The 27,652-nt window shown below is 28.3% G+C and overlaps 1 protein-coding gene across 2 annotated transcripts; it reads left to right on the top strand.

The window, feature by feature from the left end:
* On the top strand, positions 1-24,751 carry LOC111618672 (pyruvate dehydrogenase (acetyl-transferring) kinase, mitochondrial-like). 2 transcript variants are annotated; one of them, XM_023360236.1, is made up of 13 exons: positions 1-363; positions 3,064-3,202; positions 6,384-6,455; positions 6,575-6,759; positions 11,937-12,023; positions 12,398-12,475; positions 13,599-13,675; positions 13,759-13,860; positions 14,008-14,118; positions 18,059-18,172; positions 18,251-18,425; positions 24,260-24,279; positions 24,369-24,751. In XM_023360236.1, the coding sequence occupies exons 1-11, from the start codon at positions 261-263 to the stop codon at positions 18,419-18,421; spliced, it is 1,239 nt and encodes a 412-aa protein (XP_023216004.1). In that variant the 5' UTR covers positions 1-260; the 3' UTR covers positions 18,422-18,425; positions 24,260-24,279; positions 24,369-24,751. The 2 variants fall into 2 exon arrangements, with proteins under 2 accessions (XP_023216004.1, XP_023216003.1); XM_023360235.1 differs by lacking the exon at positions 24,260-24,279 and having other exon boundaries at positions 2-363; positions 24,369-24,422.
* Positions 24,752-27,652: the final 2,901 nt, after the last annotated feature.

Here is a 27,652-nt window from a genome sequence, read left to right as displayed (position 1 = left end):
CGTTTTTCACAAAATTGGCGAAGGGGCATTCGAATAATTTACTAGTGACTATAAAAGCGATTTTACATAAATAAAATGAAATAAAATTTTAAAAAATTCGAATCGAATAGATACGGGGAGAAACCGTGACGTGTGAACGGAGATTTTTGTATTGGGCTTTTTGCCATTTAGAGGAGAGAGAGATTCGATGGAAGAACAAAACTGTTATCAGATGATGTAGCACTTTTGTTTCTCGTCTGGAAATTATTAAAACTCCCAAAATGAGATTAACAAGAATCTGTTTGAAGAATTTTTCGAAACTTTTGGATTATTATTCTCAGTTTAATCCATCTCCTCTATCAATTAAGCAATTCATCGATTTCGGTAAGTGGGCATTTCCTCTAAACACCTTGGATTTTAAGCCATTTTTTTATACATTATTCTGCTCCGTGACGTCAATTCTTTTTAAAATGTGCATTTCATTGTCAGTTACGTTTTAAAAACAATGTATTGCGTCTTTAACTACAGGAAACAATTCATTATAAATACAGCGTTATTATACGCATTATGTATACTGTATATTTTCCTGTTAAATGTTCAGAGAATTTTTAAAAAAATATTTTTCTTTCAGAACAATCGCAGTTTAAATTAGAAACTTTGTAAAGCCAGATTTATCATTCATAAATATGCATTTAGTTTTTCTTTATCATTAGCATTCACTATTTGTCAAAAGTAAAATAAGATCTATTAATAATCTTTGTCTTATATTTTAGTAAACAGATGCTATTGAAATATCTTTATGTTCATAATGTGTTTTATATATCTCTGTATAAGTTCTTTTCTTTATATTATATTTTTAGTATTTCAGATATGAAGTGTGCATTTAAAGGAAATAGTTTGTTTTTGTTTTCAAAATTTGCCCCCAATAAAATGTGGAACTTTAAAAATGTTTGTGTAAACAAATTATATTTTTGGGTCAGGAATGGACTACTTGAGAAAAATATATTATTTTCAAGTGAAAACTGATATCAATAGCTTCTAATTAATATAATTTTTGTCTTTTGAACTAAAATATCTAATCTAGTTCTACAAATAAATATAAACATATACATACATACGTGTAAAAATTAGGAGTAAAGACCGTCTTTCTGGTGTTAAGAGATGAAATAAAGACAATCTAAGATTCTGTGTTAAGTTCTTAATTTAAAAACTATTTATTCTATTAATAGCTTTTTCTGTTTTCATCTGAAGAAAATGATTATGTATTATCATTGAAAGTAATTGTAATTATATTTGTTTTTTAAACTTAATATTGTCTTTATTTCATTTTATATCATAAAGACAGAGTTTATTTTTGTATGTAAACATAAACATAAATACATGTTGTGAGTATTCTAAAATTGTTTGCATAGTTAATTAAAATTACATTTCATTGTATTCTTTTTTCTTTTGCAAAAATGGATTATAATAAAATGTTAAGAAGTTATATTTATAAAATATATAAGTTATGTAAATAAGTGTCTGTAAATTTTAATTGTCAGCTTAACAAGATATGATAAGAAATTTTCTGCAGTTTGATAACTTTATTTAAGTTATCTGTTTAAAAAACTGATATTGATATCTCTATAAGTGTTCTGGAAGTAAATTATTATTAACAAATGTAAAAATAAAATTTCTTGGAATGACTAAGTTAAATTAATCTATTAGAAGAAAAACTTTTTTCCATTGAATTGATGTATCTTAATTAATATGGTTTTTTTAAATAGGAACTATTCTGACAACTTCTTTCAATAAAACATTTTCTTGTATTAAATATCGAGAGGCTCAAAATAAATTAGAGTAAAAAGAGTTTATTTCAAAATAATATAAAATGTGTTTAAAAATATCTTATCCTCACATAAATTTTTTTCCCCTTTTCTTCAACATTTAAAACATGTGATGTGAATAATTACAAAATTTACATTTCCTGGATGCTATTAGATCTATGATATATTACTTATCTTAGCCAAAAATATAATTTACAAATTTATGAACTGAAATAGGTGAAGCATCATAAGATGCTTAATTTGATCTTTCCAAATTTCTTTTTGGAAATAGTGATTTATCTTCCGTTTCATCTTTTATCTTTATTTTTAAAATTGGTAATGATATCTTTTTTAAAGTATAAATTATATTTTATAATAATTTAAATATTTATCAGCATTATTATGCTGCAAAGATTTCTGAGATATATTTATAATGAAAGTAGTTTTGAGCAAATTTCTTCGATGAATAAATAAAATTCATTTTATTTTTGATAATTACATTTTATTCTTATTTAATATTTTCATTTAACCATAAAATGAGTTTGCTAACATGCAATTTATTGTATGTAGAGGAGAATAAAAGGAACTTTACTATTTTCCATAATTCTTAGCACTTTTAGGTAATTTTGTTCATAGGAGTGAGCTGATAGGCTTGATCATTCAAAAGTACTAGGGAAGTAGTGGAGTTTATTTAATTGTGCACGTACTCTAATAAAGAATTTGGAAAATAAATTAGAAAATATTACATTTATTATGTTTTCATCATATCAGTTATATATAAATTGATAATGTTTATTATATATCAAAATTATTTATTTTTTAAATGGATTTCAAAGTTTCTTCCTTTCATATCTAATATGTTTAATAAATTAATTAATTTTAATGTGTAAATGTTTTATAAATCTTATCTTGACTAATTTCCTCATTAAATAAGTATTACCTACTAAATTTTTTTCTTATTTTTCTTTCTTTTATTTTACTATCTTTCATTACATTTTAATCATATTTGTATGATTTCATTTTCCATGTCTGCAGTTTAATTCCCATGACTGTTGCAATTAATAAAAAAAATATAAAACAAGAACTTTATTTGTACTCAGTTGTTTTTCATATTTGACNAGCTTATTAGTTTTATTTGTTATAATAAATTGATAATTTTTCCTATTTATAAATTTAATAATTATTTCTGAACAGATATTTCAATATTTTGATACATATTATTAGATTCAAAATGTCAAAGATAAAATATTAATGATGTTAATAATTTTACTTAATTCAGGGAGGAAAGCATGTGAGCAAACATCATTTGTATTTTTACGAAAAGAACTTCCTGTTCGTCTAGCAAATATTATGAAAGAAATTCAATTGTTACCTGAACATCTGCTACGAATGCCCTCCGTATCTTTAGTACAAAGTTGGTAAGCAATGCAAAGAATATGTTAAATAATGAAAAATATATTTATAATTTAACAAATTTAAAATAGATATTAATACAATATGAAAATGTAATCTTAATTTTCTGATACATAACTATTGATAAATCTTTTTATGTCATTTTTGATCTTAATCAAGATTGAACATGTTTGTTCGTTTGTGTATTATTTCTTACCAGAAGTAAAGGTTTAACAGTGGTGTTTTACATGCACATTTACTAGACCAGTAATTGGTCTAGTAGTTTGCATAGTTATGTATGTAAATTCAAAATACCTATAGTTTTTTTATTATAACTAACTAGGATATCATGTGACTTTCTTGTATTGCAATAGAATTGAGTTGGAGCCAGAAAGAAAGAAGCAATCCTTGCACTTGTTAAGCACAGAAAAGGTGATCCTTGTACCTGATGGTTGAAGACAGGTAAACTTTATACTTGCTGTTACGAAAGAGGCTATCTTTGCATTTGTTAGCCATAGGAGAGGCGATCCTTGTGATTTAGTCTCTGACTAGACCGAGGCCTACCAGGTTAACACACACGATTAGTCGGCTTACAAAATATCTCTTTATTCAATACGGCTCATGTGAACTCTCGGAAAAAAATTCTCATTACACAATCACGTGTCCCGAATACAAATATCCCTCATCCCTTCAATCTCCTTCTCCCTTATTCGCGTAGCATAACAAGGTTCATACTCGTTTACAATAACACGTAAAGAATTTTCATAATAGTCTACTCCTGGAAATCTGGCATTTAAACAATCAGGAATCGGACCAACAGCTATCACACGTGGGGAAAATCTTCGCTTCCGTCGATACCTCAGGTACTCTATCTTCCTTAATTGTTCTGTCCACACTATTCTTTCCGTGTATACCACACTTGAGATTTGGTTCTATCTCCCTTTTCTCAATGTTCGAACGAATCTTCCTTCTCGCTCCAGTCGGTTCCGACTTTCCTCGATGGCGCTGATCAAAACTCTCTCGAATGGAACTCCTCCCAAGGAAAGAAAAAAAGGTGTCTTTGCACACATGGACCTGCTATTTATATCCTGGCTTGCTACCCTCACGTGACCTCTTGGGTAGCCAATCCAGAGGTCTGGTTTTACACAAAGGAGGGAGGTACAAAGTAAGGAGGACGTGTCCAAATGGACGACAAACACAAGAAAACCCGATACAGTGTGACATAATAACTTACGCTAAGTACAAAGAATATTAACTATACAAATAATATTCACATACATTACTAACAACAACCAATAAGTGGCGGAGCACTACACTTGCACTTACCAACATGGAGAGGCAATCCAAGAACAAAAGCAATTGATGCCACCAGTGGCTAAGTGGATAAAAACCACTGAACACTGGTAGTTGGTTGTGAGTTCATGCCTAGCCAACAGGCTGGCTACACAGAGTTTTCCTGGTTTTTTCATGTTAGTAACACCTAAATAGTAGACAGTTTCTCATAAAAGAGCTGCTGAGAGGCATTCTCCCTCAGCAGATCTTCCAAGTGTCACATTACTGTAAACAAATAAAACCAAAACTTAAAAACAAGCAATGTTAATTGCTTTGTTCTTGTGTTCTGTTTATTTTTCTGTTTATTTTTTGTGTCTATTTTCTGTTTATTTTTTTGTGTCTATTTGATTGTTTATTTTTTGTCTATTTTCTGTTAGGTTTATGCAATGTTGTTTTTTTTTATTTGACCTCTAAATTCTTCAAGTAGCAAGGACATTGTCACTTTGACCCTACTTTATATTGAAAAAAAGAAAGCATGGACCCCAATTTTTTTCATTTACATTTATTACATTTCTGGATTCTTCATTGCAATCAATAGAAAATGGCAAAGTTTTATCAAAATCAGCCCATCAAATTTTGAGAATGAACTCAATTCTATAAGCCACATAGATGTGCACATAGACCTTGGGACATTGCACGACTTGCACAATATCACTTTGTCACAAATGCTCTTGTTAGGACCTTGTATCTTCAAAAGTTATGAACCTTCATTTTTTATTTCATTTTTGGATTCTTCATAGTAATTAATGGAAAATGGCAAAGTTTTATCAAAATTGATTGAACAGATTTCGAGAATGAATGTAATTCTGTAAGTCACATAGAAGAGGCTTTGATAACACTCTGCCTCAAGATATAATATATTGTTTAATTTTATTGTATATTGTATATTAATTAATAATAATCTAACCATAAATATGTAATCATTTTTAGAAAATTCACAAAATATATCAATCAATTTATTTTCCTAAATCATACTTGTATAGTAGAGCATCGATTATCCAAAACAATTTGGGACTGGGATTGTTTGGATAAGTGATTTTTCGGATAACTGATCATTTACAAAAAAATATATTAAACACAAAACTGTACTGTATATATTTTGTATCATATGTCTTACAAATACATAACTTATATAAAGTAGTACATTAAAGTGGGCCTACAGTTTAGGTTGGCATGGAGGGAAAGAGTACTGCATTGCCACAGCACTAGCAAAAATTTCAATTTTCTGACTGGAACACTCGGTTAACCAATGTTTTGGTTGATTGGTATTCAGATTGATGCTCTACTGTGTATATAAAATAATCTGAGAAAATTCTTTTGAAATTGCTGAAATTATTAAGGTTATTATAATTAATAATTTATATTTTTATATGAAAAATTGTATTTATGTAATTTTTATTTGACAGAAGTTAGTTTTTGACAAATTATAAAATCAAATTTGCTTAGTTTACACATTTGGTATTGTTTTGTGAAAAATTCTTTTTTATATCTTGTGACTTTTTAGATTTACAATAGTTATATTTGATAAGTCTTATTCTATGTTTTAAATTATTTAGTTATACAGTTATAATCAACGATTAAAATTTCTAAATTGAATGAAATTGTGACTTTGTACTTAACATCAAAATTGTATTTTTGGTTTATTTGAATTAAAGCACTTATGGAAATAAAGCACAATAAAGACAAACTTTTCACAAGTTTGTCTTTTGTGAAAACTAAACATAATGAAAATTTTATTTAGACCATTAAATAATTATTTAAAAGTTTTTTAATAAATATTATATAAGTGGATAAAATTGTAAATTAAGAACTGTCATTATAAATCTAATATTTTTGGTGATTTAAATTATATAAATGACTAAAAATATTTCATAGGTATGAAAAAAGTTTTGAAGAAATTTTAGAATTTGAAAAAGTAGATGCTCTTAGACCTGATATTTTAAAAAAGTAAGTTATAATAAAGTTCTCATACATATTATAATATCACTTATTTTTAATTTTTTTTAAATTTCTTGTAAAATTTAATTTGTATTTAATTTTTTATTTATATTTTTACATGTTATTAGGTTTTGCAAGACACTTGTAAAAATTCATAATAGACATACAAATGTTGTCCATACAATGGCTCAAGGTATCATTGAATTGAAAGATAGTCATGAATTGGATCAACAGACAGAACACAGTATTCAATATTTCTTAGATCGGTTTTATATGAGTCGTATTTCTATAAGAATGCTTATAAATCAACATAGTAAGCTCTTTCTTAGTTTACTAGTTTATTCATATAGAAATTATAATTTTATATGCATGCACATAAGTCCATCCCGAAAGTAAAGATACAAACAATGAATTTTGAAAAAAAATTTAATAACATCAAATAAAAGCTATTAATGCATATATTTAGTTATTTTGAATATAATCACTTCTTAAAAAATGAACAATTATCTCTGTTTGTCAAGGCTTTGTTTAGTCTGGGTATGAGATTTTGTATATATATATCATAGAATTCAGCTATCTGATTACAAAACCATTTAGTGATTTCATTTTTCATGTTATATTCATCCAATTTTACGTCATTTAGACATATCTTTAAATTAAAAGTCAAACATAAATTATTTGGAGTGAAATTGGTGCTGTGAACTGGATGGTTTAAAACATTCCTGTTGAATCTACAATAATTACTTGGGTGTTTTATGCAGTATGCAGATTGTGTTGTTGTGCAGTAAACAGCCACCATATGATAGCATTTCTTTTCTTTTACTCTGAATTTCAAACCCAACCTTTTTTTTTTTTATTTCACATTAGGCTGTAGCATTTATGGCAGTCCCTTAAAACATAAAATGAAACAAAAAAATTTTCCTTTTGCTTCCAAGAGATGTTTAAAGTGGTTGCTTTGAATTTCTTTGCATTGGGAGAATTTGATACCTCTGCATCAATTGTTTACTCTTGGATATGTTCACCCAGGGTGCAGAATGTTTTCAGGACTCAAAATTTCCTCAAAAATTGTTACACAAACACACGAAATAAAACAAGAATTATGACCTAATTAATAATTGTTATTATATAGTTAGGCCTATTTAATTTAAAATTTTCAATCTTATAATGTGGCATGCAATACTAACATAAAATTTTTTAAATTAAAATAATGCTTTAATTTAAGCATATGTCATCATCACAAGATAGCACATGCAATTACAAAACTGACTTACCATAATATGTTGATTAATAGAAATAAATTTAAGTTGTCACTGATGCCAAGAATGACCAATTTTTAGCATTAATGGATATTTTGACATCCGAAAACACACAATTTCTTTATGGCAATGGCATTGTATAATTTTTTTTCTGGAAAAGTATTTTGCAAAAAAAAAACTTTTAAAGTTTTTGACTGACTTTTTATTATGGTACAATCTTGGTAATATGGCTGTTTGCTAATGTTCACATCCAATAATCTGACAATAGTCACTTTTAGATATTACTGGAACTGTTTCCAAGTCATAGAAAAACTTTTGATTAGTTCAAACTCCAGTTTCCACTAAATTTAAACACTTCTCAACTAAACATAGCTTGGTATTAAGCCTGAACTTGAATACTTAAGTTTAATCACAGTATTAAAGATTGTTAGGATCATCATCTTAGGCTACTAAATTAAGATACACTAGCTTATAACATAATATTGTATAGATATAAAAATTAGTCTTCGAAAATTACTCACCAAATTACTGTACCTTTCACTAAATATTCCATGGTCACTTCTATTTTCCACTATATTTAGTGAGAATCCACTAGCTTATCAACACTGATTACTAATGATGGCAATGCTCTTGGATGCTTTGATTAGTAGTCCAACTTAATACAGTGTGTTAATATAATGCAAATAAACAAATATTTTCTTTTCAAATGAAAAACCTTTGAATTTACCTTACGTCCAATAATTTAACAATCTTCTTAATGCAACAGTGTTTTTGTCCCATATATGTTGGATTACTGAGATTGTGCTTAAACACAGCCATATTTTCATGATTCTTTAAAATATATTTTGACAATGTTTTTTATTTTATAACTAGCTTACCTGTTGCGCATTGCTGCGATCTCAGAAGAAACGAAATTCAAGCAAACTCGTTATGATAAAATTCAATTTACATTTTATTATTTTTATTGAAACTTATTATTATTATTATTCATTTTCATTGGGAAAACATTTCAAAGTATTGTTTCAATTCTATTTATTTATTGGAGTGCTTGTGGATACACGATACTTTTTGTTTTTCCATCTAGTGCGCACACGAATAAATCAGAAGGTTTTCCGATGCATGAGATGGCCACATACAGTTGTCCCTGTGAGAAGCACGGATTCTCCAAATCTAGCCCACACACTTGCAGCGATTGTCAGAAGTGTGATATTCCCCATTTTTATATATATTTTTTTAATCCTTTACAATTTTAATTATTTAATTGCTCCTTCCTCTCTTCCTTGGCATGTTGTGAAATTTCTGATAGTTGGATAATAAACCGTTTTATTGTAATTTGTCTTTTTAAATTATTTTGAGTTAATATTAAAATTTAGAAAAGAGGCTCCCTAGATCGGTAAAATAGGCGAATTTCCTCCTACATATTCGGTTGTTGTTCGGGATACAGTTAAAGTTTTAACAAAGTTTGAGTGAATACATAATTAGCAAAAAATAGTTGAAATAAAGTGATTAAACAAAAATTATTACAAATATCGTNACAAATTCGGTTGTTGTTCGGGATACAGTTAAAGTTTTAACAAAGTTTGAGTGAATACATAATTAGCAAAAAATAGTTGAAATAAAGTGATTAAACAAAAATTATTACAAATATTGTAAATAACAGTTCACAAATGCATATATAGAGATATTTTTTTGGGGGGGAAATGGTCATCACAATTTGAAATCTATCAAACTCACGATGAAATGCTCATATACACTCGCGCCATTCATCGTAGGATAAATGTACTATGCCAGAAACTTTCGCGGGAGTATATTAAACAACTTCCAAAGTTTGATGGCAATCGGATAAAATGCATGAAGGACATACAGACAGACATATATTCATTTTTATATATATAGATAAATCCATGAAAAGATAAAAAAAATACAGGAAAATAATGTTTAAAAAATGACAATAAAATGTCTATACAACTATTTAGTCAAAACAATTCAGAAAAAGTATTTTAATTACTTTGAATAATTTTTTCATTTGTGGAATGAGTGAATATTTCATTTTAATTCAAAGCCAACACAAAATTTCTTCCATTAAATAGCATCAAAAAGAGCTTTGAAATGAAACTGGATTTTAATTTCTCAGTTCTTTTTAAACATTTCAGTTTTGATTTTTTGTAAAAGTTGTAACCATGATTCAGTAAGCAAGTCAGACTTCTCCTTACTGCAAGTGCATAATTGTGTAAGTAGGCAGTGATGCAATGAATGACTGAACTTTCAGAAACAAAGTAAACAATGTATCATTTTCACTTTTAAAGTACAAGATTCCTGCATTTCTTGAATTATTGTCAATAGTTTAGTCAAGATGCTACTATATAAATTTTAAAAAATTTTTATTTAACATGNTTATTACAAATATTGTAAATAACAGTTCACAAATGCATATATAGAGATATTTTTTTGGGGGGGAAATGGTCATCACAATTTGAAATCTATCAAACTCACGATGAAATGCTCATATACACTCGCGCCATTCATCGTAGGATAAATGTACTATGCCAGAAACTTTCGCGGGAGTATATTAAACAACTTCCAAAGTTTGATGGCAATCGGATAAAATGCATGAAGGACATACAGACAGACATATATTCATTTTTATATATATAGATAAATCCATGAAAAGATAAAAAAAATACAGGAAAATAATGTTTAAAAAATGACAATAAAATGTCTATACAACTATTTAGTCAAAACAATTCAGAAAAAGTATTTTAATTACTTTGAATAATTTTTTCATTTGTGGAATGAGTGAATATTTCATTTTAATTCAAAGCCAACACAAAATTTCTTCCATTAAATAGCATCAAAAAGAGCTTTGAAATGAAACTGGATTTTAATTTCTCAGTTCTTTTTAAACATTTCAGTTTTGATTTTTTGTAAAAGTTGTAACCATGATTCAGTAAGCAAGTCAGACTTCTCCTTACTGCAAGTGCATAATTGTGTAAGTAGGCAGTGATGCAATGAATGACTGAACTTTCAGAAACAAAGTAAACAATGTATCATTTTCACTTTTAAAGTACAAGATTCCTGCATTTCTTGAATTATTGTCAATAGTTTAGTCAAGATGCTACTATATAAATTTTAAAAAATTTTTATTTAACATGGTTTTATTATATTTTCATATATAAATATATATATTATTTTGTAAATTTTTTTGTCCAATGGAGATTATTATTATTAAAATTAAAGACAAAGTACAAAGTTCTTTAAAAAACACAAATATATTGATATATTTGTGTTTTTTAAAGGACTTTTTTAAAATTCTGGCAGCATGTAGCCTCTAAGGGAAGGTCTGTTGCCATGAATGTGTAGTCTGGAACACAAGAAATAAATGATGGTCCCTTTTGGGCAGACTTTGTCTTTAATTTTAATAATATATATATAACAGAAAAAATATGGTTATATATTATTATTAATTTAAATTTTTCCAGAATTTTTTAAATTTCTTTCAAACCTAGTTTGCATGATTGGACATATTCTGCACTTCTGGTTCACCTATTCCTGTTACTATGGAAGTCATAGACTTTATTGCCTTCTAAGTAGTGTATGATAAAATTGAGAAAAATTTAGTAATTTAATTTTTTATGGGTTTTTTAGACACCCATTGGGCATGTAGCTTGAAATAACTTAATCTTTCTTCTCAAAATCTCATGAAAAAGGACTTGGATACTTCAGGAATGATTGCCTGTTAAATCCCTGTCACTCTAGTTTTTCTTTAGCTTTTTCAACAATTTTATAATTACTCAAAGATGACCTATTGATTCTTTGTTCATCATAAACCTCATCCTTAGTTGTTCCTACAGTAAATTCTCATCAACAGTTTACAACAATTCTGCCTGTTCATAACATCGTTATTACTGTAAATAAATTGCAGCCCAATAATTTGTTGATGAGTTTTTACAGGAGTTTCTCTTTCTATATTGAGATATTGAAAAATGGAATGCATTTCATATTGAGTGGGAGTTTGAATTGGCACATTTATTTTGGAATGAATTCACATAACACACAACTAAGTCACTGAGAGTAATTTTAACTAATGAAGCAGTCATGTAAGTGTATGCTAGACAAGGTAATGCTGTCATCTTTATAATGGTGTTTTCTCTTCTGTCACACACTTTGTATCTTTACTTTCTGGATGCCTTTTATATATATAAAGATCTAATAAATTAATTTTTTTATCTATTAGCATTGTTGTTTGGAGATGATGTTAGTGTTCCTTCAAGTCATATTGGATGTCTCGATCCAAACTGCCGAATATCAACGATTGTTGAAGGTAAATTAATACAAAACACCTAGAAAAGATTCCTAATTCATAGAACAATTTACACATAAATTACATTATTTGTAATAAATAAATATATTTAAGAATGCATAAGAAATTTATTGCAATGAATATTTTTATAGTCTTAAGGATATTTTTTTCAATATGATGCATTTTGGGAGAAAATTTGATTTTTGTCCCTGGACTGGAAGTCATTTGATTTTTTTTTAAATTAAAAGATTATTAAAAATTGTAGCTTGGCAATTTGATGATGTCACAATAAATAATTTTTAAAATAAAGCAAAATTATTTTATAAACTTATTTGTATTTTAGTAAATTTTTTAAGAATTTATTATTTATTATTTTATAAATTTTATTTTTTCAGATGCATATGAAAATGCAAAATTTTTATGTGATCAATATTACCTAACATCACCAAATTTATTTATTGAAGAACATAATGGTAAAAAGTAATATTTTATTTTAATATAAGAAAATTATTCTTATTTTCATTAAAATGGTACAATCAAATGTTTATTAGTACTTTAATAAAAATACATAGAAAGACTAAAATGTCTTCACTCTTGCCATGTCCAATTACCAGGAATGACAATCTTCCACTGCAGAGATGAATTTTCTCTAGAGTCTGCACCTCTGCATAAACATGCAAAACAGTCTAAAAGTTCTCCAGTGACAAGCCCAAAACAATTAAAAATACAATATTTAAAAACTGGTTGACAGATTTTAAATAGAAAAAGTTTTATTCTAAACAGTACTAATAAATTTATATCTATGAAGATAAGAATGGAAAAAAAATGGAAAATTAATATAAAGAATTGTAATTTTGCAGTTTTCTTGTATACCTAGTATATATTTTAAGATGCTTAATAAATTCAAACTAAAATTTTAAAAAACTGGAATAAAATTGAAGGAATCAATATTGGACTTTTTTTGAAAAAAATATAACATTTTAATTGGCCTATGATCTCATTATAGGTATTGTTACTTAATGTCTTGCAAGCATTTCCACTAATTAATTCTGTCATTTCAAACGAGAATATTTGCTAAAACTAGAATTAGCAAATATTCTCATTTTAATAAACTTCAGTAATACTGTTTATATTTTTAAAATTTATATGGTGCTTTTTTATTTATCATACTAAAAATTAAATTATAAGCTACATTTTTTTCTTTTAGAAAAAAAAAAATACACCAAATAAATTTTAAATATATAGAACTCTATTGAACTCACCATTATATATCATTTGTATAACCAAACATTGTTGGACTTTAGATAACTGTTTTTATGCTAGAATTTTTAATTATTTAATATTGAGGTGTTGATATGATTATTTCTAGGTTAAAAGTATTAGTAATTAAAAATTCTAGTGTAAAAAATAACCAAATACTGTTGGATTTTTTTTCTGATTTTGTTTCTTTATAAAAAGTTTTTATTTTGCATTTTAACTTTAAACAACAAGTCTCATTATAATTTTTACATGAGAAACAAAAAATATTTTAGAAATCTGAAATTCATAATAAAATAAAGCAATGACAAATCTATAATTCTGGCTTTTATATTTTAGCTCTAGATTTTAATAGTCCCATTAGTTTTGTATATGTACCCTCTCATCTCTATCACATGTTATTTGAATTATTTAAGGTGAGAAAACTTTTTTAAATGTGTCAAATAAAATTAAAATACCCAATATGTGTTTTATATTGGGTATTTTTTGTCTTATATAGAATTCTATGCGTGCTGTTGTTGAATATCATGGTACTGCAGCAGATTCATATCCACCATTACATGTTTTAGTTGCTAAGGGAAAAGAGGATCTAACAATTAAGGTATTTACATTCATATAGATTGCATCCTGATTGATAAGAAAGTTATTCTGATTTTCTGCTGAAAGAAGAAAAATTTATATTGACAGTTATATTTTTGAATAATAAAAAGGCTGTGTATAAAAGAAAAATTTGATTTATCTATTTTAGGTATCTGATAAGGGTGGTGGCATTTCACGATCAACCATTGAACTTCTTTTTCAATATATGTATTCTACAGCTCCACAACCATCAACTTCTGGCGATAATTCAGCACCATTAGTAAGTTTTTAATATAATATAAGCTATGAAAAGATTGTTTATAAAAAGAATTTTCATAATTTAGTAATTTTGCTGATTTTGATTGATAAAATTTTTTCAATATTGAAAAAATTAATTTTGAAATAATTGTAGTACTTATCCTTCTTTTTTTTACTTTCCTGGCTGTTATATATAACAAGGAAGGTATGGAAATACAGTAGAGCATTGATTTTCGGAATCAATTGGGGACTGGGGTTGTCCGGATAACTGATATTTTGGATAACTGATTTACGTATGAAAAAATAGTTTAACGTATCCGATGTCGAAATTTTTATCCATTGCGTGTCGCTTTGCGTTGAATTTTCGTTGATAAGCCTAACAAAGACTATTGTATCGTTAAAAATTATTTTTTTATTTTGTACAAACAAAATAAATATATTGAAAAATATAAAAATAATAAAAAATTATGCTATTAAAAAAATAAAAAATAATAAATTTAGTATCAAAAACGTAAAATATTTGAGTAGCCCAAGACATAGCCAAAGATTGAGGCGCCACAGTACTGGCAAAAATTTAAATTTGCTGACTGGAATTCTTTCGGATGATTGACTTTCGGAAAATCGACGCTGTACTTAGGATAAAAAAAATGACCCCAAGATTTTTACATTTTTGGACTTAAGACCTTGAAATGGCAAAATGTTGTGTATTTTTATGTATGAAAGTTGATTTTGTTCATCCTCTTTGAAGCTTAATAACTCCTATGCTTTTTGTTGAAAATTTCTGAAATTTTGCAGAGAGGTTTGTTTGTTAGGAAGATTGATGCTATTAAAGTTTGGTGATTTAAGGGTCAAGTTATAAACTCTGTAACGTAACCGTATCTGTATTTGTAAATGTTTGCTACACTAGATATCTATAGCAATAGTTATAAACTACCGTAAGGACTTTTCCGTAACAAACTTTTTTACGGTTTACGAAGCAGTCCATCGTGAGCATGCACAAAATCATCGGTAGTTACTGCTAGATCTAACACTATAATTATTTATTCATTTTATTATTTTTCTAATTTTTTTTATGACAAAAGTAATTCTTACCTTAAAATTTTATATTATTCAGAAGCAGCATTGTCGGTCAAAAGTTACGTTTCCATCAATTTGTCAAAGTTTCGCCAGTTGCTTCCGGCACAACTTCCAATTGTACATCAACTGATGGCGACTTAGCGCATGTGCAGTTGGTCAATTCTCCATATCCCTACCGTAAAAGTTTGATCAATCCAAACTTTTCTTATGGAATACGGTACGGCCATACGGATACAATACAGAGTTTATAACCACGCTATATGGATACGCTTACAGATACAGTTACGTTACAGAGTTTATAATTCGACCCTAAAAGTTGAGAGGGTGGGGAGATAAAGGGGATCATGTGTATTTCCAATAGGGTCAGATTTAATGATGATTTTACTCATTATTAGCATTTACAGTTTTTTATAAAACATGTCCCTACTCTCAAAATTAAGCTTTTTGCCATTTTATAGTAGTTAAAAATATAAAAAGTTTTTAAAATACAATATGATAACAGAGGGCACCACTGAATATTGCTGAAAAAGTTAAGCAACTTTTTGAGCAAACTTTTTATAATTTATTGACTTAATTTTAAAAGATTAAGTCAATAAATTATAAAAACTCAAACATACTTTAAAAAATTTAAAAATCTTTTACTTTTTGAGAATATGTTGTTAATTATAATATTGATATAAGCTATCTTTTCTTTGCTTGTACTGTACATAGTGTTCTACTTAAAATTAGCTTGACTGAGATGATGAAACATTAATGATGTAAATTTTATAGGAATATTTAAAAGAAAGTGTATGAGACTGTTCCCAGAACTATATTCAAACCAAAGGAAACCATTTGCAGAAGTATTAAAGCTATTGATATTGACATCAATAGCTTTTAACTCAGTATTTTATATAATGTCAGTCTGAACATAATTGTGTGTGTGCAAATTTGCACAGACATCAAGGTTATCACTTTCAGCACCTTCTGTATATTTAAATATTGTTAGTTTTTGGAACCCACTCATTGGAAATGATAAAATAAATTTAGTCTTTTGACTAAATTTATTTTATCATTTCCAATGAGTGGGGCCTGATTTTAGGTGAGAGACCTGTGGAATTAAATTTAAATATTAACAAATGTATTTAGAAATAAACTCAACATCAGTAACATTTCCTAAAATATATATTTAATATTTTTTGTAAAATTATGAATTATGCTCTACATACATATTTGAATTTAAATATGTCTGTCTCTGAGTATCAAGTGAGAACAGCAGAACCAATTTATACCAACTTTGTACTTATATTAAGGTTAGCCCTAGAAAGGAAGGATAAAATACTATTTTTATTTCTAAAATAATTCTATTTTAAAAGCTTCGATAGAATTATGATATTGATTGCAAGTATAATGGTTTACATTTGGATCTTATCAGGTCTTTAAATATAGTAAATTCTGCTTTGGTGTGATGAATATAGTAATGTTCATCACACCAAATATAGTAAATTTAAATATAGTAAATTCTGCTTTGGTGAAATATGAATATAGTAATGTTGTGATCATTAACAAGTAAAAGTAAACATCAGTGAAAGCTCATCAAATAAAATTTGATTGGTCTTCCTGTCGTTTGAACAGAATGTTTGCAATACTGGATATATGACCATTGCCAGTCTAAACCTGTCTGTCACCAGAATTTTTTTGATACTGAATTTTGTTTAAGTCAAATTATGCTGCATTGGATTTTTAGTTTGGTTTTGTGTGTTTTGAACTAAATTGTGAAGAATTATTTTTTAGTTTTCCACAAAAATCTCTGGATTTATATATGTAACTAATTTCAAATTAATTTTACAAGAATTTAATCTCTACAATTATATTGTATGGGACAGTTTTTTTCAACCTGTGGGTCCCACAGGTTTACATGGGGGTCGCGGGTAAGAACCAAAAGCTTTACACGGGGGTCGCAGGTAAAAGAAAAAGACAAGTGTTTGTAGGTCCTACACTGCAATAAATAAAACTACAATTTCAGTGAGAAGGCTTTGCGTTTTTATTTTAAAGTACAATTGGTTTTTTGATTGATATTTAGGTCTCATCAGAAAGAAAATTAAATATATAGTTTTTAAAATCACTGATATAGTTTTAATAGGGCCTTGGAGTTTGCCAGAATTTTTTTAACTTGTAAAGGGGTTGCATATTCAAGGAGGTTGAAAAACACTGGTATGGGAAGTTTGGAAAAGATGTGACAAAGAAGTTTAGAACAATTACATTTTGACTCAAAATGAATCAATGGCATTATGCAATAGATTTCTAGGAAAGAATAATGAATTGATGCATTAACAGTGAAATTTAGTTTAAAAAAAGCTTGGCAAATACCAAAGTTAGAAAAGTACAATTTTGAAATTTTTTGTTTCAAATTTCATTGACCCAAGAAATTGCTTTAAAACTATGAAGGAAGACCATTAGCCTTGACTTCAGTTTTAAGATCTATTAGATGCCATTATTTTTCAAACACTGAACATGTGGCTTGAATTTATTGATTGCTTGGTGATGCAACTCCAAGCAAAAAATCTGACAAATTGATTTCTCTTCATTTTTCTGCTGCACAGTCATGTTGAACAATCATTAATGTGTTGCAAATTTGTTCAAACTAACTAAATATGTGCATATTGTGATTTTTGAGTATATATTAATTTTACTTAATCTGTATATCATTTTCCTGCATGAAGCCATGCATCTCAGCTAGAATACAAATATATTTCAAAAATTTTGCTAAATCTTAAATAATCATAAATTTGAAGTTTTTGATATCTTTTAGTAAGTTTTGGAAATATTGTTAATCTGTACATTTCCAAAAATTTTTGATTTTTAATTTCATTTTTTTTATGATATCATATGATAATTTTTTCTAGGCTGGTTTTGGATATGGTTTACCTTTATCAAGACTCTATGCTCGTTATTTTCATGGAGATCTTATTGTTACATCTTATGAGGGTTATGGTACTGATGCAATTATATATTTGAAGGTAGAGTATGCAATTAATTATTGTAATTTTATTGATTTATAATTATTAAACAATTTAAACTCTATCCATCTTTTTCAGGCACTATCTAATGAAGCAAATGAATTATTACCAGTTTTTAATAAAACTTCAAGAAAGCATTATCAAAATGCACTTGGTACCCATGATTGGAGTACTCCTCCATTTCATACTCATCACTCTCTTATTCCTCTGAATGTAAGACACTTTACAACTGTGATACATAAGCACTAGGGAGGTAAGAAGTAAATATATGATTGTTCAATAAAAGTCAATGAAATAAAATATAAAAATATATCCAAATAAATACTCAAATTCTTTATAAGTTCATATGGTTCACTGAATACTAATGCTACTAAGGTAGAATTATATGAACTATTGAATATGAATATTCTATATTGAAATTAACAAATGAAATTCTTTTACTATTTTTGAATAGACTTGTTTATAATTCATTTATATCCAAGGCCAATTGATGGCGAGTTTCAGGAATTACAAATAAACATTAATAGAATTCATTATTAAACAAATTGCAATATGCCATCATTCGATCTTGGAAATAATTTGTGGATGATACAACATACTTTGCAAGATTATATATTGATAGTTCATTTTATCTAGGGTTTCACTAACACAAAATTTACCAAATGAATTTAATTAACTTTCAAATGTATTATTTAAGTGATTATAATTGTTCTGAAAATTGAATCTATGATTTTGAAAATGTGAAATGTTTTAGATTTTATATTAAACTAATTTAACTAAACTAGATCATATTAGTATATACTAGATAAGTAGTAAAAACTTGCACAAAGTTTGAATTTTTCCACTACTTTACTATGTAATTCATAGGTTAATTCAAAGTAATTAAAGTGTTTCTACTTTGTGGGAGAATTGTGTGTGATTGAAAAAAATATGCATCATTTTCATGTTCAGTATGAATTAAAACAAAACCAGCTATGACCTTGCAGATTCATGAAACATGTAAACCTATATAATTAATGGCAATTTCCAACCAACATTACTTCACCCAACTAGATTACATTAATTGAAGACATGAGTAGATGAAGGTGTTATGTTAAAAAATGTAAGTTTTTGAATGAACTGATGTGTAAATTTTTATTATGTAATTATTTTGGTGTAAACATATCCATGAAATAGTTGTCACAGAGAATATTAGTGTCATTTAATTTCTGAGATCTTTGATGATGGAATGTGGGAGATAGATATAGTATAGGGGAGGGTCAGGTAGTACCGGATGATGGCTAGTATCAGACAAACATTGTTTCCAACATTTGCTGCAAGTGGCAGAACCTGTAAAAACACCAGCATGTTGGGTAAATAAAGAAAGTTCAGATTCCTGCCATATTTAGTCAATCAGTAGAGTTGTTGACACATGGCAGAAAATTTGGTAGTTTTAATAGTGTTTTGAGTGAATGAAGGTTTGAATGACTTCTGGTAGTCATAGCTTGCCCGAAAATGAGAATAAGTTTGTTTTTTTCTTTATTGTTGAAAACAACATTTATTGTTCTTTAAGTTGTAGGCCTGAAATCTCCTTAAGCTTACTAATACATATGTGGTAACCGATGTTTTGTCCTATGATGTTTCGGGTTGTATCGGACAGATACATTGCATATTGTATTAGACAAGAATGTTGCGGTTTGTATGAGACAGAGGTGTTATGGGTTGTATTGGAAACAGTTTAAAATTGATAAGAATTATATTCTCACAGAATGTTTTTGTTTTACAAGAAAATATGGGTAAACTATGGCAGAATAAAGGAAAGAAAGAATTTATGCATTTAAAAGAAAACTGCTGGGGGAAAATTGTCTACATAAAGAGAAAAAAAGGAAGAAAACAGTAAATAGGCCTAAATCGGTTCAAGAAAAGAGAGAAGACCAAGAGACTCATTGCATCATATGTGGTGAAACCTTTGAAAAAGACTGGATTCAATGTAGGATTTGTGTGCTCACAAAAATTGCGCTGATCTTGAAGGAAACAGATTTTTTATGAACGTGATGTTTGCATTACCAAAAAAATAAATACAAAATGCATTTTTCATTAAAATGAATTGTTAAATTTTCAGACTGATAATTTTTAAAATTTTTTTCATTTATATCACTTTCTTATCATGTAATAACTTAGTTTTACGATCTGTAATTTGTACTTTTATAAATTTCTCAATAATAACTCTGTCTAATAATAAAAAGTTGTTTGTGAAACTAAAAGTAATTCTCTTCTTGCAGATTTTTCTCATGTCCGATACAACCCTCCAAAATTAAACTTGGTAAAAATGTAATGACTGTAAAAAGTGTAAAAAAATTAATAATTTTATCTTAGAAAAATGAGTTTTAACAGTGTTTTTATAAGACTGACATTTTGTATGGAATGTAATCTGGACCAATTGAGCTGTAAAATTTTTTTTATAATAGAGGAGAAGCTTAGGTGTCTGGTGCTACCTGACTTTCCTCTACTTATATCCATGCAGGATAATTAGGTTTTGAATGATTGTAACATAACGGAGGTTGAAAAACACTGGTATGGGAAGTTTGGAAAAGATGTGACAAAGAAGTTTAGAACAATTACATTTTGACTCAAAATGAATCAATGGCATTATGCAATAGATTTCTAGGAAAGAATAATGAATTGATGCTTTAACAGTGAAATTTAGTTTAAAAAAAGCTTGGCAAATACCAAAGTTAGAAAAGTACAATTTTGAAATTTTTTGTTTCAAATTTCATTGACCCAAGAAATTGCTTTAAAACTATGAAGGAAGACCATTAGCCTTGACTTCAGTTTTAAGATCTATTAGATGCCATTATTTTTCAAACACTGAACATGTGGCTTGAATTTATTGATTGCTTGGTGATGCAACTCCAAGCAAAAAATCTGACAAATTGATTTCTCTTCATTTTTCTGCTGCACAGTCATGTTGAACAATCATTAATGTGTTGCAAATTTGTTCAAACTAACTAAATATGTGCATATTGTGATTTTGAGTATATATTAATTTTACTTAATCTGTATATCATTTTCCTGCATGAAGCCATGCATCTCAGCTAGAATACAAATATATTTCAAAAATTTTTCTAAATCTTAAATAATCATAAATTTGAAGTTTTTGATATCTTTTAGTAAGTTTTGGAAATATTGTTAATCTGTACATTTCCAAAAATTTTTGATTTTTAATTTCATTTTTTTTATGATATCATATGATAATTTTTTCTAGGCTGGTTTTGGATATGGTTTACCTTTATCAAGACTCTATGCTCGTTATTNACCTCGTTTCAGTGGAGATTGAAACGAGGTTCAATCGCAATCGACTCGACAGAGTTCTCGAAACTAGATCCAGTCATAAGAGAGATCCCACAATCCCACGCGCGCGAGAAAATGCAAGATGGCTGCGGAACACGTGTCGAGCTATCGACAGCGAAATAAGAAAGATATTGTATTTCGAGAGACGATGACATCTGTTATTTATATTATTATATCTATTATTATAATAATACCTAACGATAAAATAAATGATTTAGAAAAAGTTTTTCTTGTGTAACTGCTTTCCCTATGACTTTTTCTGATTAAAAAAAAGCCAATTTTTATGTTTATAAAATATTTTGAATGAAAAATATTAAAATATGAACCAAATAAACCATTTTGAACACTCTTTTTTATTATTTATAAAAAAAATATAGTTCTGGCATAAACAATGTTAAATTTTAACTGACTTAATTTTGCGAACGCAACTTTTTTATTTATATTTTCTTAAGGTCAGTTTTTGCGCTAATGTTGCTAATGCACCATTTGAGCGAAAAAAAATTGTTAAGGAAAAATTTTCTGTTAGCGAACCCTTTGTTAAATATTTCGAATATCACCACTGTATATATATAAAGGCATATACCTCAAATTGAATACAAGAATTCTGTTTATATATATATATATATATATACACGGGGTCACAACTGTAAGGGGTGATGGTGATAGATCTTGCCAAAATAACAACTTTAACCATTCAACGTGAATCAAAAAGCAAATGGCAAGATGCGAGAGGGTGCCTGCTTGGTGAAAATGGAGAATACAATAAAGATGAGTAATAAAGAACAAAGAATCTTCATTTATTGAAAACTTTACAACAAATGCTCAAATGAGCAACCACCAGCTGCAATACAGGCTTCACATTGGCAACGGACATGTTGGAAGATTCCTGGCAGTTCACAATCGTCTGTAGCTGCAACGCTAATTCGGGCAACAATGTTCTCTGGTGACTCGATGGGTGTTTCATAAATGATGCTTTTTATCTGTCCCCAGAGAAAAAATCTAGGCAGGACAGATTGGGAGATCTGGGAGACCAAGAGACAGGCTCATCGTGGCTAAAATTTGGAAATTGCTCCTGGTAGTCTTACCGCTTCTGCAACATTGCTGTTTGCAGTCCTGTACATAAGGTGCATATTGGCCTTCTCCACATTCAAATAATGCTGCATCTCTGGTGATGAACAGAAGCTAAATGATGGGTTCTGCGAAAGATGATGTTTCATCTACTCCAGAGAAAGCACCCTCTTGCGACTCATTGTTTATTTTCTGACCCCACATTGCATGGTGAAAGTTGTTTGTTCTGGCAAGGTCTATCACCCCTTACAGTTGTGACCATTAGTTTTGTTACACCTTGTATATATGAAAAACATCAAATAAAAGAATTTGATATTTTTATATATTATGTATAATGCATATACGCTGAAGTGCCAGAAAAACTCGAATACTTATCTAATATCTGGTAGATCCACATCTGGATCATAGAACTGTAGAAATACAATGGGGCATGAACTCTGAGCTTTCTAAGGAGGACTCATGACAATGAACATGAAGAACAGTCCACAATTCTGTAATATTCCTAGGTGGTGGATCTCTGCTTTGAATGGAATCATACACGGCATCCCAGATATACTTGATAGCGTTCATATCAGGAGAACAAGGGGGTCACTTCATGATTGCAAACTTGGATGAATGTTCTTCAAACCATAATTTGGTGGCTGTGAAATTGTGTGCTGTTGCATCCTCATGTTGGAAGAGGAAAAACCTATCAGAGTGAATACATGACATGAATGAGTGTAACATATTTGCAAGGATATTAACAATGTTCACCACTCTAACCTTTGTAGCTATAATGGGTTTGAATTCATTCCAGCAGAACACATACCATATCATTACTGAGCCACCATCAGTCTGTACAGTCCTTTGTTGACATGCTAGATCCATTGATTCATGGGGGTTTCTCTACATGCAGACGCTTCCATCTGCCCAAATCAGTTGGAAACATCACTCGTCAGACCAGACTACTCATTTCTAGTGTCTAGTGGTAGTAGCCTGAGCCCGGACAAGGCACAGAGTTCTGTGTCATGGGATAAGCAATGGGTATTGGCTGTTAAAGGCCATATCATACAGGGAATGCTGTATAGTCCTCAAGCTGATGTTAGTAGAGGCTCCAGCATTGAACTATGATTTTATTTGTGCCAGTGTTGCTTGTATATCACTTGAAATGATTCTCAATAGGCAATGCAGATTACAATCATTGAGACTTTTTTGACAGCCACATTATGTCTGTAAGTTCTGTGTTTTGCTGGAATTCTTGTATTCAAGTTATATTCTAGAAATGGTCAAACATGAAAATCCAAACTGTATCTCTGAAATGCTATGACCCATTTCAAGAGCACCTGCTATCATACCATGTTGAAATTCACGTAAATCATCATAACTTGCCATTCTCACTGCACAATCACTCTATACTTCCAAAGATGTCTGTTGCTATGTACACTTTGTATATAGATAAAAACATATATGAGAAAGGGGTGGGATTGACTATCCTAGTTTTCTGGTACTTTAGTGGTGTGTGTATATATACGTATGTACTGTAGAGAATATGTGAGAAAGTAAAAATCAAATATCACATAATTCTGATACATCAGTTCCAGCATGACAAAAGTATTAAATTACTAGAAATTATTATTATTAAGTCAAATTTTTTAAAATTCTTATAATAAATAGAAATGACAATAATAGATTTTATTATTATTATTTAAGCTTTGAAGACAGTAGTAAAAGTGTGTATAAATTTCTTGCTTATATCTTTAATGTTTTTATATGTTATTTCACTTCATATTAATTTCACATTATTTAATTTTATTTCTAGTCGTTTTGTGATAACTGAGCTTCCATTTTATTGTGACGGTCACTGCCATAGATATAACAAAGTAAGAATTGTTGATAATGATCACCAATGCAATTACTACTATTAAAACATATATAAGTTTAAAATTTTAAAAAGAAATTATTCATTTATATATCTTTTGTTGATTTTTTTTATGATAGTTAGCCAAGATGAATATAAATATATTATAATATAATCATTCCAAATAAAACTGGAAACAAATCTTTTGTCATTAGCATAGATTTAATTGTATTAGAATTGAATTAATGTTCAGTAATTTAGTTATCAATAAAGAAAATATATAAAGTGCCAAACTGTCAACTTTTTTTTAATGTTTAGAATTGATATTTGTGACAAAATTGTGAAATATAGATTACAAATCTGAAATAAAGATATAAACTAAAACAAAATAATGTCTGTTTTTCTTTAATTTAAATATTTTCAATAGTATTTTAAATAGTATCAATTATTTTTTATTATTTTTATTACATGATTGTTATACATTACACTTTTTTTACAAATTATAAATAAAAATATCATTAATTACATATTAAATATTAAACATGTTGTTATGGAATATGAGTAAAATAAACATCAAAAGTTTTGGTTTTTGTATGATATTTAACAGTTAATACATACTTTCTTATTTATTAAAGTTATAAAAATATGTTAATAAATTGGAGAATTAAAACACAAAAATGATATGATTAATTATAATAATTTAACATGTAATTTGTCCTGGGTGAGCAAAAGATATATTTACTCACAAGAAGTATATTGCCAAACTCCATGAGAGTTTGGCAATATCATGAGTCCTCTGAGTCTTGCTTCTAAGCAAGACTCATGGAGAAAAATGCTCATGACAGATGAAGCTTACATGAGCTTTATTCTGGATGGGCTCAAGTAAAATAGGAAAGGAGTCTATTGTCATCTTAGTACATCTAAAACATCACCAATTTACATGTAATTGTATTAATAAAGTTTACTCAAATTTTTATGGAAAACATTCTGAACTATGATGCTTTTCATTGTTAAGCTTGAGAAAAGAGAACTTGATAATTAACTTTCCATTGATAAGCTTGAATCAAAATATTTTTTTGAATAATTTCTTTTAAAGCCTTATCCTGTACCTTTTATTTTGATCTGGACATAACAGTTAACACACATAACCACATAAGATAAACATTGTAAATTTTGATTAATCAATTTATTATAATCATTTGAAAATTTATCTTGGCATGTAATAATTATAGAAAATTTTAGCAGAATATTGTAGAATTGCATCTCTTTTTAATCATCGTCAATGGCAAGATTAAAAAGGATGCAATTCTACAATAATTCTAGGACTACATAACTTTGAAGAATTAAGTTAATTATGTTTTTTTTTTTTTAATGGAATGCTTAATAAACTGTGTGAGAATACAGTTATACATATATAAGCATTTTATAAGCATGTTTTAAAAAGTGCTGAAATTTTAAATTTTCAAATAAATAATTCCACTCTACCCTTCTGGAAGTACAGAGAATTTTAATATTACTGAAATTGCCTTAGTACTTTTGAGCTAGTTAGCTCATCTTTAGAGGCAGCAAACTTTAAAAATTTAAATGTTTATAAAATTCTGATAGGTTGAAAAGCTTAAAGAATATTTAAGGTTTGAAAAATTCAAGGCTTATGAGGTGAAGTTATGTTCCATAAAAAAACTCACAAATAAGCATAAGACTAAAACAAAGTAAAAACAAACCAACCAACCAAACAATACTACATGGAGCCTCTAATTCAAATTTGACCAGGTCCCACGAAACAGTTACATGTAAGAGTGTTATATGTATATTATGGAAGCAAGGTGAGTCATTAGTCCTGGAATATTATTTTGTAGTTGGCAAAGTTGATGCTGTAAACAGCAGACTTGAAGTTTTAGTCCTAAAATTAAAATACAGTAATTTGAAAAAATTGTAAGAATTATACATAGAAATGTAAAATTTAAATTTCTACACAATATTTTTGAAAATAAAAGAAATCTAAATTTTATATTTACTGACTAAAGAATTGTCCATAAATTACATCCACATTTTTCTTGAAATTTTTACTCCCTCTTTCCTCTTGTCTCAGTTTGTACAAGTTAACCCCCTCCCCTCTTTTGACATCCAACAAAACTTGATCCCCATTAACTTTTATCATACTTGTCAACCTTTAGAATGGGGAATAGCTGGGATGTTGGTAGAAAAATGCTGACAGCATAAAAAGCAAATTTTTATGATTTTTTTTCTACCAACATCTCAACTATTCCCCATTCTAAATTCTTTATTAACATTGATATTGCACAATACTTAACATTAAATTTTGTATATTAAAGGTAGAAGGTATTTAATATATCTCTGCATATGATATCTTAGAAAGCTATTGCCATAAACACTCAAGAGTATGGCAATAGCTTTATACTCTTTAACATTACAATTTAAAAAAGGTCAAATATTTTACGGGACATATCATAAATCTACACCTAGATTTATGATGTGTTCTATCTTAATATTGCATGATGAGTGCTGTCTGTTATATGCCTTTGTGTAATGTTTTGCTTTGTTAATTGATCCTCAGGCATATTTTTCTTTTCCAAGATATGTAAATCTACTTACCTTTACAACCAAGGGATATTCTTTACTCCATAAATTGTTACTAATACAGTACTATTTTATCTGACCCAAGAACAGTACCACTTCACTTCCAGAATGTGCTGATCCACGGGCCGAACAACCAGTCACCATATGAAATTTTTCACCTAATTCAACTAACCTTCCATCGTAGGACATACCGACCAAGTATCCTCTTCCCGAAGATTTTGCCAATAGTCTAATCGAGAAATTCACCAATCAACAAACCAGCGCTGACAAACAACTTAAGAAAACGCTGTTAATGACCTTAACCCATAAATATTGTCGCCAGTTTAACGCGTGCCGGGATAAAATTATATGTACACCTAGTTCTAATTTCTACGCCTAAATATCAACCAATAAATTAAATGTTCTTATCAATAGATGAGAGAGATGGAAAAAAAAGGGAATAGATTTCTAAGCTTTTTGTAATTACAGTATACCTCTAACCGGGAAAATCAATCAACCATCTAATTTTTAAAATTGCACTATCTAAGTACAATTTTAAAGAAAGCAAAGAGTGATGTGAAATTCGAAGTTTATATAATTTCATAAAGGAATTTATTTCTTTAAATTTAAAATAAATTCCTTTAAATAGAGGAATTTTGAACCTATAG

The sequence above is a fragment of the Centruroides sculpturatus genome, unplaced genomic scaffold, assembly GCF_000671375.1.
Source record: "Centruroides sculpturatus isolate CEXI.00-Female unplaced genomic scaffold, Cexi_2.0 scaffold116, whole genome shotgun sequence".
Classification (NCBI taxonomy): Eukaryota; Metazoa; Arthropoda; class Arachnida; order Scorpiones; family Buthidae; genus Centruroides; species Centruroides sculpturatus.
The sequence above is the reverse complement of the archived record's forward strand: the minus strand, read 5'-3'. Positions and strand labels throughout refer to the sequence as shown.